Raw genomic sequence first — 20,412 nt, forward strand, 5'->3', positions numbered from 1 at the left:
AAGACAAGCACCTGTGGCAGGAATGGGGCAGTGCCAACAGGCCTCCTCCTCCTCCAAGGGTTCAGAAAGCTTCCATCCCTCCAAGAACAGCTGACAGCTTCCGGGAGGCAAAGGCCAGTTGGAGCCTGGACCTCCAAAGCCCTCTGAGCACACAGGGCTCAGCCCTGAGCTGCTGCAGAGCTGGGAGCCAGGTCCACGTTGCTCCCATCCCGCTCCCAGCACACCTCCCTGCTCCTGAGCTGAAGGAAAGGGAAGGCTGACACAGCTGCAAAGCCTTCTTGCCTCGATGCCTGGATCCAAAATTCAAGGCTTTGGTCCCATCCGCAACAGCTGGCCCTGGCAGCAGGGACAAGCAATGGCAGGGGTGGGAAAGCACAGCAGGGAGCAGTATTCCTTCCCAGAAACTCCCTCCCCTTCCCTTCACTGCCGTGTTTACATGCAAGAGCTGCCAACAGCAGCTGGAGCCTCACCACTTTCCCCAGTGCTGGGTATTAAGAGGCCAATAAAACGTGCCCTTGTGCCATGTCCTGGTGCTATATTGGGAGCAGGCTTCATCACAGCTGCAGGGAAATGAGATTATGGCAGGATATGGCCACTCTCTGAGCTGCTGCTGCTGCTCTCGGTTCTCCCTGCTGCTGTCACTTGTCTGTGTGTCACAGCACTGGCCTGCTGCTGTCACTGGGCTGTGTGTCACAGCACTGGCCACTCTGCTGGCTCTGCTGTGTCAGTCACAAGGGCACCCAATACAAGGGGACAACCAGCTGAGCAGCTGTGGAGCACAGAGTGGCTGCTGCCAGCTGCCTTCCCCTCCTCTGCTCCTTCTGCTCAGCCTGGGAGAAGAGCAGCTCCCTGGTGTGCTGAAAGACTCACACCGTTCAGTCCTTGCCTGGCTTTTCAAAGCCTAGTGAAGAGGCCATCCCTGTGTATTGTGAACTGGAATGAGGACACAGCACACAGGAGATTCTGAGGAGTCTGAGCTCTCTGCACCCTGCAGAGCCTGCTCCAGGTACAGCAGAAACAATAAAAACTCAGATTTCCACAGGGAGGGATCACCCATGGAGCCATCCATGGCAGGTCACAAACAAGATCTCCAGACAGGCAGCCAAGACCCAAGTGCCCCAAGGGAAAGCAGAGTGAAGCACCAATTAAAGCATGGTAGAGGGTCAGCTCAGAGGAGCCAGGGGAGCAGGAACCAACAGCATGCTTCCCCTGACCCTCAGGAGATGCTGCCAGTGCACATGGCCACTCCAGGTGACCCCCAGGAGGGGGTGTGAGCAGTACATGTTGGGGTGTGCTGGACTTGGCCTTCATTCAGCAAAATACCTCTGTCACTTCTTGCTGGCCTGCAAGTCCTTCTTGCCCTTACTCATCTACAGGGAATTCAGTAAATTGAAGATACAAAACACCTATGGGGTCCTCCTTCAAAGGCAAACATGTTCGCTTTTGTTCTGCCTGATGGGACACTCTGCCCTCCACTGCTGCACCTGCAGGAGGTGGAGCTGTGAGCCAGGCATTCTTGGGCTTCTTGCCCATTTCCTGGGCTTCTGCTCCCAGGAAAATGGACAAGACGGGATCTGCCCTGCTGCTAAGCAAACCTGCACTTTGCTGTCACAATGTTAACCTTGATTTTGCTTTCCTCTGTCACAGGAGGCCGTGGTACCCCTGCAGCACTGCCAGTGCATGTTTGGTCAGGACCAGCCTGCTGGGGCATAGCACCAGCAAGGGAAACCTCTCCTCTGCAGGATGGGTCACAAGAGCACAATGCCTGCTGTTAGAGGGCACGGGACAAGCTGCCAGGATGGAGTTTCTCCCAGGAGCAGGCTGTCCTGCCACTGCTCATCTCCCAGGAGCAGCTCCTGCTGGCTGCTGTCACAGACAAATGATGGGCACAGACAGGCAGCAGGTCAGGCACAGCATGGCAGCTCCTCTCCTGCTCTTCTCCTGTCCAGTTCCCTTCCTGAATGCTTTGTTTGGGCTATTGATCCAGCAGGGAAGGTGGAAGGGCTGCCACTCCCTTCCCAGGTTTCCTCACAGCCACCCCACTCAGATACTTTGGGCCACTTCAAAGACAAGACAGGGAGAAAGCGTGAAAGAGTGAGATTCCGACTGCATAACAAGATAGAAATAAATAAAATATATCCAGAGGGACAAGGCATGTGAAGGAAACACCAGTGCCAGGCAGTGGATGGATTACTGCAAGGCAGCAGCATCTGCTCCCCTGGATGAGTGACAGCATGGCTGTGTGTGTGGAGACACAAGAGCCTTCCTTCCTGGCTAGCCACACTCCCCAGAGGTGCAAAGCTATTAAAGCCAGGTTCTGATCTGTCTGCCTGACACTGAGTGCCTCCCCCTTCTTTCCTGGGTACAGTCTGTTGTTCTGATCCACAGCATCACTGCAGCTTCAAAGGGAGAACAGCACAGCCCCATCCAGCTCTGCTGGACAAGGGACAGGCTGTTACCTCTTTCATGTGCCCTCTCAAGCGTGCTTGCAGATTTCTTTATGTCCCTCTTGTCCCATGATAAGGGCCAGAGATCACGGAATTTAAGTGAGCTCAACCCTTTTTTTTTTTGGTGCAGGAAAAGTGACAGGATCAGAGAGAGCTGGGCAGCTCTCAGCCACCCAGGGATACAGGAATGGATAAGCAGCCCTGGTACTCTGCCACCTGTTTGCTGCATGCTGATGGAGCTACAGTTTCAGGTACTCTGCCAACTCAAGGAAGGACTGATACCTCAGTTCATAGCTTAGAAATGCAGTCATTAATGGATTAAGACAAATTCTTTGCTCTATTAAGGAGAAAATAAGACCAGGAAGGAATAGAAGGCTGCATGTAGTGTTCTCTCATCTGTTGGTAACACCAAAGCTGCCAGCTGTGTGGTTGAAGGTATTTACCTACAGGAAATCAAAGCAGCATGGAAGGCAGGCAGTCCCAAGTGCCAACAATTGCTCACTTCCCATCATTCGTGGTTGCTGGATCTCTCACTCTCCTAAGACCACAACCTATGAATGTAAATGAGGGAAACCACCCAGAACATTCAAAGTGAAGCCTGAAATGAAACCTTGTATCCACCTGGCATGACTCAGAAAGGAAAGCCAATACAGCAAGGCATAGGAGGATGAAGAACAACTCACCAAAGTTCTCTCCGCCCCAGATGTCCATGGCACTGTCATACTTCCCCAGGTGGTTGAACCAGGCCTTGTCGATCACAAACAGCCCCCCAGCAATGATGGGTGTCCTGAAGAGTGCACAAGGAGAAGAGGACACACTCTCAAGCACTGCTGCAGCACCTGGATGCACAGAAGCCCTTCCCTTTTCCTCCCCTTCCATGACCAGGACATCACCTTCTCACCAAAAGGACAAAACACCCCAAAACGCATCTGAGCCTTTCTTTCAGCCACCTCGGCGTTCTGCTGCCAATCATAAATTGCCTGGCACTTAATGACTGGCTAATGCACCCGTCAGCACAACTCCTACAAGCCCAAAGTTGACAGCCCTGATTGTAGGCTTCAGCATCAAAAATGCACTTAGCACTCGGGGGTTATTCACTCAGAAGGGCTTTTTGCCTGGAGCCAGCCTATTAAGAGCACCATTCCACCGGGGAGAGGAAGGCAGAGCCAATTCAGAAGGGCTTTTTAAAAGCCATCACTAGCTGTGTGATCTTTATTTCAAACCAGGGTTATTTTTTTTTTTTCCTTTGGATTAGCTAAGAAAACTGCACAGAGAAGGCCCATGGAGGAGGGGAGGGCAGACCCAGAAGAGAGCTTGAGGAGACTTGCTGCTTGCTGGCACAAGTCCCATCAACTGGAGACCGTGTGGATGCTTCAGCAGAGGCTTGGGAGGAACTGGGGTGATTGCTGTGCCCAGGCTAATCTCCACAGTCCCCTACACTGCAGAGTGATCAGGAATGCCAGGCCAGCCTTTGGGAAGCCAGTGAGAGCTCCTGTTAACAGCAGGATCCTAAGGAGAAGCAGTGCTCTTATCCCCTGGGAGCCTTCTGAGGCCCTCAGCTTCTCCAACACCTGGGGTCCTCCACACCTCACATCTGGCTGGGGCTGCAGACACCAGCAGCAGGCCTGCTGCCAGCAGAGATTTCCAGCAGAATGAAGGACCCCTCCATCCCATGGCATGAGGACAGATGGCACCTCCTCTCCTGCTCAGCTTTGCTCCCTGCCCTGCACATCCCCATTTCTGAGGAGTCTTCAGTGAGGTACAGAAGAGCAGTGCTGGCAAGGCTAGACTAGACACCAAGTTTATCATGAGGACACTGCCTTATTCTTAAGTCGTAGCTGAACTGAGAGAGGCAGTTGTCCACAGCACTGGGCTTTTCCCCTAACCATAATCCTTAGCACTACCAAAACCCCCAGTAACCATAAAGACACCCCCCTTCAATCTTTGTGGCATTCTCAGGCTTCAGTGTCGGAAGGTGAAGCTGTACTGCAAAACCCAGGCTAGCCAGGAGCTCGCTGGAGGTACTACAAGTTCAGAGCTGTCCTGGAAGAGATTCCACACTGCTGTGGAGCATGGGGACACATGTGAGGGTCACATGAGAAGCCTGTCCTGCCCCTGGGGTGCTTCCTTCCCCCTCCTGACTTACTTAATGGGCTCGGTGGGATCAAGTCGTTTGGCCTTCTGCTCCGGGGAGAGCTGCTCCCATTTGAAATGCAGACTCCAGTCAAAACCTAAAACCAGAGTAGAGAAGTGCCATGGGGAAATTAGAAATTGATATGGATTAGGAGGCAATGCAGGCTGCAGAAGCTCTGTTTGATGGAACATTTTCCCCACTTTCAAATGACTTCAGCCACAGAGATGCAGCTCTTGAGAGGAAAGTCCAATGCCTAACATATTTCACTACTACATATGAACAAGAAACAGCACATTGCATTACAATTTCAAAGTCAAGTGCTCCAAAGGCAGGAAAAGTCAGAACTAAAGCTGCTGCTGAAACCTAGTCGCCCTGTGCACACTCTGATGGACACTGTGTGCTCCAAATAGCACAGGCATACTAATCAGCACTACACTTGCATCCTCCAGCTGCTGCCTAGACATCTCCCATCTCCTCCTGTCGCTTCCAGGGCTGCCCAGGGTGGCTTTGACGTGACCCTTCTTTCCTGCATGACCACCTCCACCCGCTGTAGCAAGCAGACTGCTCACAGCACACCCCCCTGTGTGTGGAGCAGCCTGGGAGCAGCAGCGCCGAGCAGCGTTCATGTGCTTTTCTGTGAGGCAGCAGGAGACAGAGGCGTGGGGCAAAGGCCAGTGCACATTCCCACCACGGAATGGACGCCCACAGGACGTGCACAAAGCTTGGACTCACCTCCCCTGAGGTCTGAGGAAGCTGCCACGTAGGCAAAAGTGTCCAGGTTGATGATGTCAATAACGGGACTGACCACCCGGGTGGGATCCTGCAAAGCAGAAGCAAAAGCACCCGTGACTTCAGGTGACACCACTCAAACTGGGCCAGGGGCTCCAAACTCCTGGAGACACCAAGGGCCTGCAAACATTGGTGTCATTCAGTTTTGCCTGGGACAAGTGTCCCTCACTGCCTCCTCCTCAGACTGTGCCTGTACTTGGCAGCCAGCTGGGCTGGATGCAAAGCTCCTTCTGCCTTTTACAAATCCACCAAAATATTCCCCTTTCACCTCCCTTAAATACTTTTAACTGGATTTCAGAAGTCGAGTGACAAACAGGCAATTGAAATGACAGAGGATAAACACAGCCAAATAGCTTAAATATGGGTATGTTTTTAAATGCACCAACTGTGGCAGTACAGTTAGTTTTGCCAAAGTTGTGAAAGGGTTAAAAAAGAAAGACCTGATTTATTCAAAATAGTTGGTGGTGATTTAATTAACATCTTGTTATGGGCAAAGAGATTATACAAACAGTTATGAACAAAAATATCTACAGGAGGAAGAGACTCTGACAGCTTTGACTGGTCTCTTATCTCCCTTTTTCTTTTCAAAAATCCCAAACTCCAATTATAGCTCAAACTTCAAGGTTTTACCCTCACCAGATCAAATTGTTTTTCACAGCTATACAAAGCAAAGCATCTGAGCACACTCGGGCTTGCTCTCTCACTGGGGAAGGACTTTGTTTTAGAAATTAGTCCTGACAAAGAAGCATTCAAATGCAGCTGTAGGAAGAAGCAACCAAAGGCCATGAGCTGGGAGCTGGACTAGAGCTGATTTTCCAATTGAGCATGACAAATACTTGGTATTTCCATAACAGGGTCAAGCCAGGGGTCTCACCATCACTTTTTGTGAGTCAAACATCTCACTGAAAAGGGCAAAGTCTGCTGCACCTCTGTACTGCACAGGGAAACACAAGCCACATCCAAGCAGGGTGAGCCTTTCAAACCCTCCAAAGCTATCCTGGCTGCTGCACAGTGTCCCCCAGCCTGCCACAGCTCAGCACAGCCAAGCATCCTTTAATTAGGGGGAAGGTTTTAAGCAATGCAAAACCTTCTGCTTTGTGTGCTGAGCAGTGCAGGGAAAGGATTGCATCCACTCATTTAAAACCTGTCCCTCAAGCATCTTACTGGGGAGCACTTCTAGCTGGCTGACACCCACCCCCAGTTCCAATTCCACTCTGCTCACTGCACGCCACAACTTCTTGTAGGAAAATCCCCTTCACATCAGGGCTGAGAGCACTACTGCAAGATGCTAACCTTGAGCAAGCAGTGCTGTCCTCTCCCTGCCTCACTTTCCCTGCCATGTCCTGGGAACATATATATTTGCTCAGCTTTCATGAAGGTCTCTCTGACCCTCAAAAGAAAAGCACGGCATGCTCAAGAGCACAGTGCTGTTGCTATGATTTATTTTGGGCTGAGCACCAGATCTTATTATAGGCAGCTTCATCTTTCTGGGTTTTTTTTTGCTACCCACCCATACCAGGGCATGTTAATATTAACAACAGCCAAACCTTCAATTCTCTCTCACAAACCTGAGCATTAATTTCTGCAATGCTGTTCTCAAACACACTGATGTATGGATCTAAACCAACAGGAAAAGCCTCTGAAAATGCTCCTGAAGATAACAGATATATTTCAGCCTTGGAGAACGGCAGTGTGGCTCTCAGCCTCTACATCCTGACCTTGTAATGGACAACAAAAAGGGGCACAGTTGCTCCTCTGGCCCCATAGCAGGATTAGGCAAAGATTAGGCAGGCTGCCCTTCATGTGTCTCCTTTTTCCCTGGAAAGCACCAGACTGGGGGTATTTGAGCTGGGAGTGGGGGGTCACCATTCATTGGTTCATCCCATTTGCAAACCCAGTTTTGGGATGAGCTTGTTGAGTCATACTGTAAAAATACCTTGGGATGGATAAACTACATTTTTAGAAAAGTTACTCGGTTGAAACGCACCATTAATGACTTTAGAGATATTTGTTCCATAAGCAAAAATAAGAGCCCAGGCCCACATTCTCAGCATGCTGGTGTGAGGCACTGGCCATCACTGCTGCTCCCTGAGACAGGCACAGGGCTGAGACCCCCCAGACCCTCTCTCTTTCCCCCACTCTCCATCACTTGCTCTTCCTGCTGGTTTCCAAATCCATGTGCTGCCCACACCCACCAGTGGGGGGGAAACCATCAGCTGCTGGGAAAGCTCGAGGTGGAGCTCGAGGGGCACCTCCACATGGGTTCATGGTGGCACACATGGGCTCTGGCACTTCCCACCACGGAAAGGGGCAGGAATAGCTGAGAAAATAAGAGAAGCAAAGAGTGGGGTGGCTGAGCTGTGGTGGCAAAAGTGATGGGTGTGATGCCTTCAGGCACTCGCCGCTCGTTTGCTTGGAACTTAAAGCACATCAGCTCAAAACAGGCTGTTCCTGGGAGCAACAGAGTGAGGAAAATGCTCCTCCTAGGCAGCTGATCCTCATGGAGCAGTTGGCCAGGGAGCCCATCTCTAGAGCACAGCCTGAAGGTGGCAGCAGTAACATTTCATACACTTCACTGATCAATACCTTAACCCTGCTGGCAAGGATAGGTACGGTGGGCCTGGAAGGAGATGGAGAACTCTGCCCTTATCCTGCAGCTTCTGTGAGCAGTTAAAAAGCAGGCATGCAGCACCTCTCTGGCTTTGCAGGTTCCTCAACACTCTTTGTAGTACATCTCCCCTGCTGCCTGAGGCTGCAAGATGCTGGGCAAGGTCAGGGCAGCATGAGCAGCACTGCAAGCTCACAGACTGCCTTACTTCCAGCTGGGGAAAGATTCAATCCAGAAGAGTTTACAGAGGTGATGTGTGTGTTTGATGCTGCATTCAGACCACAAGACACTGGAACTCCTCTGGTGATGCTGCACATGGCACTCACATTCACCCATCCTGTGGATGCTGGACATGGGGCACTGTCTTGGAGCTGTGTGGGAAAGCAGATCTGCCAACCCCCTTCCTGCTGCCTTCACTGCCCTTCTCCTGACAAAACACATCAAAAGCTCTGCCTGGGAAAGAGGCAATTGCTCTGGATACTCCTTACTGAAGTACAAGCAGGGCTTTGGCACAAAGCAAGGAATGCCTGCCTTTAAAAAGCCCAGAGGAACAAGTGATGCTGTAAAGATTTGTAGTAAATCCCGGCCTGGACAGGCGAGCCATGAGGCTCCAGTGGGATATCACAGCATGTGCTCTCATAACTCTACCAGAGCTGATCAATGATATGAACAGCCCATTTCCATCACATTTCCATCCATCAGCAGCTCTGTGGCCCAGCCTGCAAACTGAGGCTGGGACCTCTCCAGTGCTGGTTGTGCTACAAGTGCCAGCAGCACCGACTGCCCTCACCCGTGTGGAGGGAGCTGACCTGGTGCTGTGCCCCCCTGCCCCTGGTCCCATCGCTGACACACAGAGGGGATGCCCAGCCCAGCCGTCACAGCTGTCACATCTGCAGGTGTGAAAAGCAGGATGCCTTAGGTGAGGGGCACTGTGAACACCAGGCAGGCAGGTTTTTCCATGACCCACCACCTCAGCTGCCCTCATGTCAATGCAACTCAGGAGTTATAAAATTGCTGAGTAATTAGCAGCGGCCATCAGGAGCCAGAGGTGTAGCAGAGGTGCAGCAAGGGTGAAGGGAAAGGATGGGGCATCCACACCCTGGATACTGGTGCATCAATCCCTGCACCCTGCTACCAGCAGGTCATGGGCACAGAGCTCCCCTGACTCGAGTGACAAGGCGCCAGCAGCCTCTGTGTGCACGTCTGGCAGGACAGTCGCTGCCAGAGAAAGGGGAATGTCATTGTCTGCTCCGAAATCAGCAGAATTTAAATCCTATTAAATCAATTTATTAGCGCTTAATTTGCATGAAATTAAATTCGGCCCCTATTCAAGGAGCCGTCACTCCCTTAAATCATCATCACTGAGCATTTTACATGAGCCTAATTAAAATCTCTGCTGGAGCACTGCCCACGTATTCCCCTCTCACCACTCAACCTGTGCTTGCCCGTTAGAGTCCCACTGCCCCAGGAGACACCTCATCCCACCCACCCACGTGCCCCCCCAGTCACACTGACACCCCACCTGCCTGCTGGGTGGAGGAAGACCAGAAAAGGCCACTTTGTACCCCAAAAAGGCCACTTTGTACCCCAAAAGGCCTCTCTGTACCCCTTACTTGGATGCTTGCATGCAGCTGGTTATGGTTGGATGGTCCCACCCACTGGGAGGAGGAAGAGGAGGGGGACAAGGGGATGCATCCCCTGAGGGTGACTCTGGTGTCTCAGGAGCACTCACCTCCTTGATCCTCTGCAGCAGAGGGAGCAGCCAGTCCTTATTCACCTCGCAGTGGCTGTCCAGGAAGGTCAGGACACCTGCTTTGGCCACGTCTGCCCCTCGGATTCGGGATCGGATCAGGCCTGTTCAGGGACACACTGCGTCAGCTGCTCCCCACGTGGCTGGGTAACATCTCCCCCACTTGTGCTTCTCCTGGGTTTTAACCTGCCTAAATCCCACCCAGATAAAGCATGGGCCAGGTTCATTGTCTTCTTTCTGGTGCTGCAAGGTATGCCAAGCATTTCCTGAGATCCCCAAAGAAATAAATGGCTCCACCAAGGTCACTGATTTATGGCATTTATGCCAATATGTAGTTTGCACAATTAATTCTGCTGTCACCTTCTGGGACAAAACATGACTCAAAATGCTTTCATGTCCCTCTGCAGGCAACAAATCTAACACAGATGTGAGGCAGTGGGGAATGGGACAGAGGAGTTGAGGGTGGGAACACCTCAGAATTAAGCTTTTCCCAGACTACTAATTTTTCCTGCTGCAACCCCTTCTGCTTCCCAGCGATCCCCAGATCTCTCTCCCACCCTGAAGGCACTGCTGATCTGCAGCTCAATGGGAACACATTTTCCATCAAGGAAAGAGGGTTGGCTTTTCACGGTGCCTGACTTATCAGGGTCATCATGGTGAATTTGGAATCATTTGGAGATGGGAATGGATTGCTGCACACATCAAACAAGAGGGGAAACAGGTGACTCAAGGGGAGCAGAACTTCTTTATGAAGGGGAAATAGTGGCAATACAAGGGGACATATGGGCAGATAAAAAGAGACAGGATTTCAGGGAACAGCCACACATCAGGTTCATGCAGGAAGTCACTGATTTTCATACTAAAATTCCCTAGGGGAAAAGGCTTAAGCACCAGCCTCTGAGCCAGAGAGGGAACACGTGAACAAAGCCTGGAGCATCCAGAATTTGCCAAGGTTTCCTCCTGCAATGCAGACTTGTATCTCCCTGTATCTCTCTCTGTGACTCCTAAGATCTTGCGTGTAGGTACGCTCTTCTTCACCCACCCCTGCCCTTCCCAAACCCTGGCAGCCCCTGGGGGACACAGTTTAAGTGATGTACTCAGCAAGGTAAGGTTGAGTTCCCACACTGTGACTGATTTATAGAGCACCAATAACTGCAGGTCCCTCAGGTGCTGGAGATGAGCACACACATACCCCCACAAGGCAGGGGAGAAAGGTGAGAAGGAGGTGCAGGTCTATGGAGATCTCCCTTAATCTCCTGCCAAAGCAAGAATGTCTCTTACACCCATGGGACCTGATGCCACCCTGTCACCAGGCCTGCAGAGCTGAAACCCTCTGCAGAAAGAATCCTCAGAGAAAAGAACCTTTTCCACTCCTCAGTCTCCTCAACCCAACACTGACCTGGATGCACACCTTGGACTTGCAGCATCAGAAAACTTCTTTGTTTTTAGTTATCCTAATACTGCAAACCAGGATTTGAAACACACAGGCTATGGGGAATGGGGAGATGTCTCCAAAGGTTGCCAGCAGCAGTCCAGTAGGACATGCATTCATCCTCCATATAGCCCTTCTTAATCTCTCAAATATAATTAATTATTACAAAAAAAAAAAAAATCCCACAGAAGCAGCAGGAGCAGATCTTCTCTTTTTCATTAGAGCTAACATCTTTACAAATAAGACCCGGGGCTTTGTTTTGCCTGTTCTAATTTTCTGGCTAATAAGCTACAGCTGAGCCTCACTGGAAATCTTAATAGCCCCATCCTTTTCAGCAAGAGAGGGGAGATCCATTTCAAATCCCAGCTCTTTATCACATTTTCTTTACTCAGGCTCCCCCTTATTCCCAGGAGCCACTGACCTCCTTGCTGACCACTGCATGGAGGGGGTTCCCCATGGCCCCATGAGTGTCCCACCTCCCAAAATCTGCGTTTCCCACGTGGGCTGAGGGCAGGCAGCTCTTACCTTCCCGCCGGCCGTTCCGCAGGCACTTCACCTTGGGCAGCTGGCCCAGCAAGCGGCAGTCATCAGCTGGGGACACACAAAGGGAGGACAAAGTCACCCCCACAGTGCCTCTGGCAGCAGAAATGGGGACTCCCAGGAGAGACTGGGAGCGGAGAGAGGACCCTGTCCTGTTCTGGTTGATGGTTTGTTAGGGCAATGGCGCTGCTGGGTCGCAACAGCCCTGCCCCTCAGCTCGTGAAGCATAAATTGGGCCTGGCAGAGCAGCAGTTTTCATAGAACTAGTGTAAATTCAGCAGATTTACACTGAGAGCAGCTGAATTATGCTCTAAAATCAGCATAGAAAAGTTGTGGTTCAGGTCAGAATCTAAATTTCTGCACATTAATGCAAATGACTATTTTTGGTAGCTGCAAAGCAACGCGCAAGCTGTTGATGCGTGTCTGCCTGGCGGGGCAGGAGCTTCCTGTGGTGGCCTGGAGCCTTCAGCATGGAGAAAGGGATGCTCAGAGAGAGCCCTGTGGAGCAGCTGGGGGCTCCTCACGCCCTGGGCAAGAGGTCCATGGGGCAGAAAGGCCTGACAGCCACCTGCAGCTGAGCTAGGGAGGTCCTGCAACCTTACACGCAGCCCCGGGATCCATCCTCACCCAGATTTCTCCCAGCAAAGTGGAGGATGTCAGGTGTAACCATCACAGCCCCCTCCACCTCTACACACCCACACTATGACCTCCACAACCCGTTCATGGCTCTCACTCCTCTGCCTCTTCTTCCTCAGCACTATAAACACAGAGGTGAGTGCCCCATCCCCTCTGCGCCAACCCCTGAACCCACACACCCACCCTTGAGCACTTTCTCCCCCTCCAGAAATCTCTGTCAGCAAGAGATCACTGTACCCACACCCCTAACAATTCAGGGACAGAGCTGGAACAGGGGAGCAGAAGTGACAGGGCTTGGCTGTGGACTCACAGTGAAAATCTGCTGGGGATAGTGGGAACTCACGTGCTGAAGAACTGCATCCCAGTGAATTACAGGTCAGCAGGCAGAGGGAGGTGAGAAATGAGACACAACTGGGCACAAGATAAAAGCACTAATTGCTTGGGGTGGGCTGCAGGGAAAAAACTGACCATGTGTGTGTAGTGCATTATGCAAATGCATGTATTTTATGTAAATGCATGCAGAGCAGATGCCAGCAGGCTCAGACTATCACACCAAAGATGTCAGATAGCTGAGAAGTGCTGAGTAGCTGAGGGGCTGCCCTAAGTCACACAGGAAACAGGCTCCCCTCTGGTGCCCTGGGACGAGTTAAAACCCAGCCCTGCTCCTTTCTCCCTTGGCTCCCTTGCTGTGACAGGGGAGCTGTGCCCCAACAAACCTGCCTCCTTCCAGGAAGGCAAGTGCTTTGCCTAATTTAGCCAAATACCTGCCATTTACTTCCTCCACTCTCCAAAAATCCTGCTCTGCTCTTCTGCAGGGCAGCTCAGTTCCCTGCACCTGTTCCTCTTCCCCATCACAGCCATTCTGCCAGATCCCAGACTTGCCCAGCCTGCCTGCCCCGTGTGCTGGAGCTGCTCCAGGGCTCACCATAGTCACAGCAGCTCCTTCCCCTAGCTTCAGCAACTTCCCAGGGAGGTGCCAGTGCCAAGAAGTGGGTCTTGTGTGAAATCTGTCCCTAATGCTCTCCAAGGCAGTGCCTATTTATAACATCCGAGAGCAAAGCCTGGATCCGTTTCTTAAAAGAAACTATCTGGCTTTGTTTTCACGTTTCCAAGTAAACAGCTTTATTTTGCAGCTCCTTGAAACATAAGTGCCACAGACCACTCGGCCAGCTTATCATCCTTTTTATGCCTGAGACAGTGTTTTTGAGCACTTAGATCTTCAACTCTCCCATTGAACTAGGCAAGGTCTTTAGCAGGGGTGGTTCCCTGGGAGCCCCTGGGGCTTCAGCTCTCTTCTACTGGAGACCAGAGCTATTGATTTCCCTTGAGTCACACTATTAACTGGGAGGGGACAGCAGGAGGATGTGGGCTGTTTGTGTGGTGCACAATGCTATTTATGGTGCACCTCAGAAATGGGAAAACCCATGCAGGGAGTCCTCTTTCCAGGAGTGAAAAAAAAATAAAAAAAATCAAGAATTGCTGACAACCTACATAAATGTATGCAGAATGTACACATAGGGTCAAGAGGGTCAGACTGTCATTGTCCTGTGGAATTCCAGCGGTGCCAACCCAGAACTGCTCCTGGCTGCAGCTGAAAGCCACGGCTGCGGTGGGATACAGCCCTGTAAGGATTGGATTCACATCTGCTGGGCATAAAAACGATTTGCCAAGAGCTTTTCTTGCATTATTTTCACGAGAAGAGAAGAGGTTGGATCATCTGGAATTTGAATTCTACACGTGGCGATGCAAACCCAGCACAGCGGGGTTTGCTCTTCACAGCTACAGAGCTTTAAATTTCCTTCCACTCCAGCAAACTAACTCTCCCCTGTCTCAGTGGTAATCCCAGTCTCTCCCAGGCTTTTGGGCCCTTTGCTTTTAACGGGGAAAGGGTCACTTACGGTCATCACTGAAGTCATCCACGAGTATGATTTCATGGACGAGGTGCACTGGGGTGCGGTTCAGCACGCTGAGGGATGAAGAGAGAAAATCCATGACAGTGCTTGACCAACTTAACAACCCAGCAAATGGAGTGGAAAAGCCAAGGAACTGACCCCCTGCCGAAGCACAGAAGACCAGGCTTGGACTTCCAGAAAGGATATACTGGATAAGAACCCAGAAACTACCCCCCAGTAATCTACAGTGCCTGGCTATCAACTCCTGGTAGCCTGATCTAGGAGCTAAGTGCTCTGTATTCCTAGGAAATAGTGAGATTCACCCTTCTCACCTTTTTGAACAAAAGCAGAGCCCCACATAAAGCCAGAAAAACCTGGATTTTTTTTTCCCCCCCCAAATTGCACCAAGATTCCTAACTGGACTTACAGCAAAGCTGCCATCACCTCTCCACCTCCTCTGGGGCTAATGATATGGTGTCCAGCCACAGCAGGGCCAACACAGAGAAAATTACCCAGCTCAAACCCATCTTTACACAGCTCACAGCTGTGGCAGGACAACTCCTGTTTTTATCCACGGGCTGATTGTGTTGCAGAGGCTGCTGAGAGGATAAGAGCAGGGTTGGAGCCCACCCAGGTAATGAAAGAGAGGCTGGAGGATGTGGTTCACAGCTCCCTCTGTGTAGACAGACACTGAAACATGGCTCAAAGCTAAAATCTTCCCTTAATTAAACCACCAAAGGTTATTATTCTTATTATTAAAAAATCTAGACCTGTTCTTTCCCTTTCTCTCATGGTGCAGAGGTCATGGATTGGTTGCACTGGCTCCAGCAATTTCATCTCAAATAAACAGCAGTGCAGCAGTCACCCTGACACGCAGGACATGGAGTTGCAGTTGCTATTACACATGCTTAAAATCCTGCCCCAGCAAAGGGTCAAGGCTGTCTGCTTGAAGCAGAAGCCCCAAAGCACCCCAAAAGCCTCCTAAGTGCTTGAGTTGGGCTTTGATAATGCCAGTCAGATTGTACAGGCTTTCACAGCATTTAAACTTCTTTGCCTTCATCCTGAGCATGGCTCCTTTTCCACAAAGCATTTAAAATCCCCCCAAATTTCAGATCTTCAGACCTCCCACTGGCACAGGAGGGCAGTCATCCAACCACCTAACAATCCTGCAGCCCCTGATTCCCTGACAGATCCTTATTAACAGGTTCTCTCAGTCTCTCAAGCTCCCAAAACTCTTGCAAAAAAAAAAAAAAAAAAAGCACCTGAAAGTCTGGAAAAACCCCATCCCTGACCCAGACCACAGTAAGGAGAGCTACTTATGGGAAGCCCTAGGGAACTTGGGAGCCACCCAACAAGCTGGCAAAAAATGCAGCCCACCCCACACAGGGGGTTCCCCTTTGCCAGGTGCCTTCTGCCTGCACTGGAGTACTCCCTCCCCTCCAGGTGCTGGAATTACAACCCTGCAGAGAGAAACAGTCGAACCAGTTTTTATTTTTTGGAAGGCAAACAGGACATCCCAAGGCAGATGCATGACACAGAATCATAGAATCAGAAAATGGCTTGAGTTGGAAGGGAGATCATCCAGTTCTAATCCCAGTGCCACAGGGAAGGGACAACTTCCATTAGACCAGGGTGCTCAATGCCCCATCCCACCTGGTCTTGAAGACTTCGAGTAAATGGGCATCTACAACTTCTCTGAGCAACTCACAGGAAATAATTTCTTCCATATATAATCAATACTTACTCCATGCTGGGGTTTGGTTTTTTTTTTTTCCCCCTGGGGAGAAATCCTCTGAAAAAAGGAGTTTTCCTCTCAGACCAGAGTAGGTAAGCCTAGCACCTCCCTTGTGGAGCACCTCAAAAACCACTTCCAAGAATTACTTTCTCTGGAAAGACAAAAATCCCAGGATCTTGTCAAAAGCCATTCTTTCCCCCCACTTCAGACGCCTTGCATGCTAAGGTTTGAAGGAAGAGAAAGCCACTGTCACCTCAGCAACAGCCTGGAGCTACTGTGGCCACCCCGACACTTTGGCTTGTGCCAAGCAGAGTTAAACAACACCTCTCCAACACCCATGGCCTGAATGGAGTACTGGGAAAAAGTGGCTCAGCGCCCCTCCTCCCACTGGGGCACACAGAACAATTTAGATGTGCTGTTTCCACCTGTCAAGTGTTTTTTAATTATTGTTATTAATAGGCTTGTTATTTTTTAGAAATCCCCGTACGCCAGAGCTGAGTTCAGCAAATTACCGTAGCCGAGCATCAGTAGACAGAGACAGGAGGGCAATATCATGCTCAGTGGAATATTTAACAAGTGTTGATTGCCTGGAAACCTAACTCTGTGCAACCTGCAGGAAAGAAGCAGGCTAGTAAAAAAAGCCAGCAAAATAAATAAATAACCCACCGAGAGCGGGAGGGGACAAGGCAGCAGGAACATTCAAGGCCTGCCTCTGCCTGCTCTCCCCTCTAGATCTGGCTGCCAGAAATGCAGTGCAGGGCTTAACTCTGTGGGGAGGTGGCTGCAAAGGGGCTGATTCTGCTGCTTTTGCTGGTACCAGCCATTAGAACTCAACCAAAGCATTGGGCTGTGTAGGCTCAGGCCTGGGCTCTAAGCAGTACTCAGTGCCTTAAAGGATCTCCTGCCAGAGAAAATCTATGGAAGAAAAGAAACCATTTCCATTCCAATGGACCACTTCCATTCCAATGGACCACTTCCATTCCAATGGACCACCTCCATTCCAATGGACCACCTCCAAGGCCCTGGGCTGGGGAGAGGCCGCAGCCCAGTCCCAGCTCAGCTGCAGGTTCCCGCTGTCCCCAGATTTGCTGCCAACTCTCTGCCTGGGCTTGCCACCCCATAAATCAGGGAAGATGACCCCTAAGTGCCAACAGTGGCCATCTGTGGGGCTGACCAGAGCAAGGGGGAAAAGGCCAGCATGCTGACCCATGAGGGAAGGACATCTCCATGAACTGTCACCCTTCCATGGGGTTAGTGACAGACACCACTGTGGGTGGCACACACCTGTACCCCCTCTCCCAGCAAATCCCCTTGTGGGACTCACTCACCACACAACACCTTTCCCAAATTCGAGTGAACAACTCACCCTGGTGAGGGCAGTCCAGAGGCTCTATGGGACCTGCTGTCCACTGGTTTCAGCACACTTCCAGCTCATTATTGCCCTGCAAGTCAGGGCACTGACCCCAGCAAGCCCCAGAACTGCTGCTAAGCCAGGGGCCACTTGATGCACGCACAGAGAGATGCCCAGCAAAGCCAAATTTGTGTCTCCAGTGCATTTTCTGCCTGGTGCTCTATTAACCACATAATACCACATGATGCTGTGAACACACAATATAAGCACCCCTCCTGCAGCGCTCCTCAGGGAGGATGGGAAAAAGAGGCATCAAATCCTCCACGTTTTCAACATTACAGTTTTTGGTTTGGGTTCTTTTTTTTTTTTCAGCTAGACCATAAAAGCACTTTTAAAAATTCAAAGCCGGCTTTTCTATTACTTGTGCCTCTGCTCAGCTTTGATATTTTTTTTTTAATACTTTCCTTTCTTTATGTCTGGGCATGGCTTTTTTTTCCCTTTTATATGGGAAAAATCAGAAGACAATATTACAGTGCTTTGAAGTCCCTCTGTTATTATAGATTTTCTTTCCCTGAAATCAAACATAGGTAGATATATACTGCAGTGATGGATATATTTGAACAAATCAAAACAGTTTTTAAGCTCTGCTGTGCCAAAGATCACAACATTTTCTCCCTTAAATTGCCAAAAGACCTGTTACCATCAAAATGAAAGCTCACGCCTCTAGTCCAGAAAGTGTTTACTCACCCTAATAAGAACAGGTTTGCAGCTGAATTATCTTTTGACAATGCTGAAACTTTCTTTGTTCTGATTTATTTACCTTATGCAGACACAGCCATGGAGAATTTCACCTTAAATTTTCATTGTAAAGTCCCCCTTCCATCGTCCTCAAGAATTTGTTGGGATCTTTTCCCACCTACCCACAAGTAAGCACTGGACTCAGCAATTTCATTTCCAAATAAATACCAGTGCAAAAATCACCCAGACCACGTAAGATGTGGAAAATGTTTGCAGGAAGGAATTCCGACCTTCTGACCAAGTCAGGGTGGTTTTGGTCATCACCCACTTGCTATAGGGAGGTGACTGTGGACACCCATCCTTGAGAACTCATGAACCTGCTAATTCTCTCCATGGCAACATATTAGGACTTGTTGGAAGAGAAAAAAAACACCTTTGGGAGGATAATGAAGTATGAAAAGGGCCAAGGGTCACAATTATCAAAATCAGACCGAGTATGGAGAGAAAATACCCACCAAAATGAACTGCTTCAACAACCCCAAATGGCTAATTATGTAGGAAGAAAGACATCACACCAAGAATAACCATAATGAGCTTTGATTACACTGCAGCTTTTGCATTTTATTCTTTCAAATACCCACCAAGCTCTTTGAAATTCAAGAGTTCTCTTATGTTAACATCAAAAGGTAAGAGCGCATGGAGGGCTGTGTACTCAGTCACCGCGAGAGATGATTAGCAAATTAAGAGAGAAAAAAAAAGTCCAGGGTTTAAGCAAAAAGCAGAAAAGAAAAGAAGAAATGAAAAAATAGTCAGCACAAAGTGCTAATTATACAGTTTCTGTGCAACACCTGGCTTGTTTTTGCTTCTTTAATCAGGCTCATTTCAGTTATGGCACAGACTCCATATGGTGCCTAAGCAAGGAGGCTTTGTCACCTCCCTGTCTCAGATGTATCTGGATGCAGACAAGGCAGTGGCACAAGGCGTAGGTGAGAGGTGTTGGCTGCCCAGGACACCACTTTTTTTCACCTATGAGCACTGGAAAATGAAAGGCATGATATTCACTCTGCTAATTAATGATCTAAATATTTGATGTGGTATTCACAGCGCTTGCATCAGGACTCCTGCCAAAGGATGTGTTTTGGTTTGTCAGCAAGAGGTAAATAATTTAAGTTTTCTTATTCCTGCCCTGAGCTCCCCAGCTGCAAGTTTGAAGAATAAATAAGTAAAAACCACTCAGCAGAGTAAACGGGACTGTTTCACCATCTGCCCGGCAGGTCATCCACATGACAGGATTAGGATTCCCTTGCTAAATCCAGGCTAGTATAGGATGGAAAGACAGGAAAGAAGAAATTGTTGTTTTGGTGGGGTTTTACTTTTTATTTTAAATGCCTCTGTAGTGCTTATTTTCACCCTTGCTCCTGCCTTCCCACCTTGAGCTTACTCACATGGTCCCATCTCATGCACTGTTGGAGATTCTCACCATTTTTAGGGACTGAAAGACACAAAACTGAACCACAGAGGGGAAAGGAACTTGTTAAAAAATCAGTGGTCGAAACAACTCAATGAGACTTTCTTCACCATCTGCACAGCAAAAAAAAAAAAACCTTAAAAAAACTCTCCAGAGCTATTTTGCTATTGACCATCTCCTCCTTTCTGTCCTCTTCTCCTATTTTCCATTTCCCCTTCTCATGACACCCATCCCCTACTCCCTGGACAGCTGCACACATTCACAAGCACCGCTGCACATGCATTTATAAATGCTGACCTCACCATTTCCAGAGATGTGGGCCTTCAATAAATTTACTTTTTCTTTTTTTTTTTCCCCCTTGCTTTACTTCCAGCTGGCAAATGGTCAGAGAAAAGATCATGAAACTTTTAAACGAATTCATTATTCAACACAATCCACACCAGCTTCTCTCAGTAACTCTGACAACACAAAATGTCCATAAATGAACTGTCCCAAGCGCCCCCAACGTGATCTGAGTAAGGGGTGCCAGGGAGGCCGTGTGTTGCTGCTTCCTACCAAGAGCCTGAAGCACACTGAGCCTGCAGCACAGCACTTGGGGAGCACTGAGGCTCTCAAGAACCCAGGAAAACTGCAGGAATAGCAAAATCCCCCAGCTCAGCAGGTGTGTGGTCACTTCTGCAAGAGGCATTCCCTCCCCTGCTGCCTTCAGCAGCATTTCCATCTGGCTCTCCTCTGTGTCTGCATAGGGAGCGTCCCTTTTGCAGGGACAGTGCCCCATCACCCATGGCTTTGGACAAGCCAAGCAATGTCCCTTTGTCCCATCTCTTGCTCCTGACAGGGTGATTGACATTGAGAATCGCAATTAATGTGAGAACATTGATTCTGCAATGAG

At 49.7% G+C, this 20,412-nt stretch overlaps 1 protein-coding gene across 2 annotated transcripts in view; it reads right to left on the minus strand.

Annotated features, from left to right (window-relative positions):
* Nucleotides 1–20,412, minus strand: part of GALNT14 (polypeptide N-acetylgalactosaminyltransferase 14) — a 97,234-nt gene that overhangs the window by 19,053 nt on the left and 57,769 nt on the right. For both annotated transcript variants that reach the window (XM_071421480.1, XM_071421488.1), the window contains 6 exons: nucleotides 14,235–14,302; nucleotides 11,686–11,751; nucleotides 9,711–9,832; nucleotides 5,314–5,401; nucleotides 4,594–4,678; nucleotides 3,131–3,234 (listed from right to left, as the gene is read on the minus strand). In XM_071421480.1, the coding sequence (XP_071277581.1) occupies nucleotides 3,131–3,234; nucleotides 4,594–4,678; nucleotides 5,314–5,401; nucleotides 9,711–9,832; nucleotides 11,686–11,751; nucleotides 14,235–14,302 (533 nt within the window). The remainder of the gene's footprint in view (nucleotides 1–3,130; nucleotides 3,235–4,593; nucleotides 4,679–5,313; nucleotides 5,402–9,710; nucleotides 9,833–11,685; nucleotides 11,752–14,234; nucleotides 14,303–20,412) is intronic.

The sequence above is a fragment of the Agelaius tricolor genome, unplaced genomic scaffold (assembly GCF_023055355.1).
Source record: "Agelaius tricolor isolate 1412-34295 unplaced genomic scaffold, bAgeTri1.0.p SCAF_1, whole genome shotgun sequence".
NCBI classification, from domain to species: domain Eukaryota; kingdom Metazoa; phylum Chordata; class Aves; order Passeriformes; family Icteridae; genus Agelaius; species Agelaius tricolor.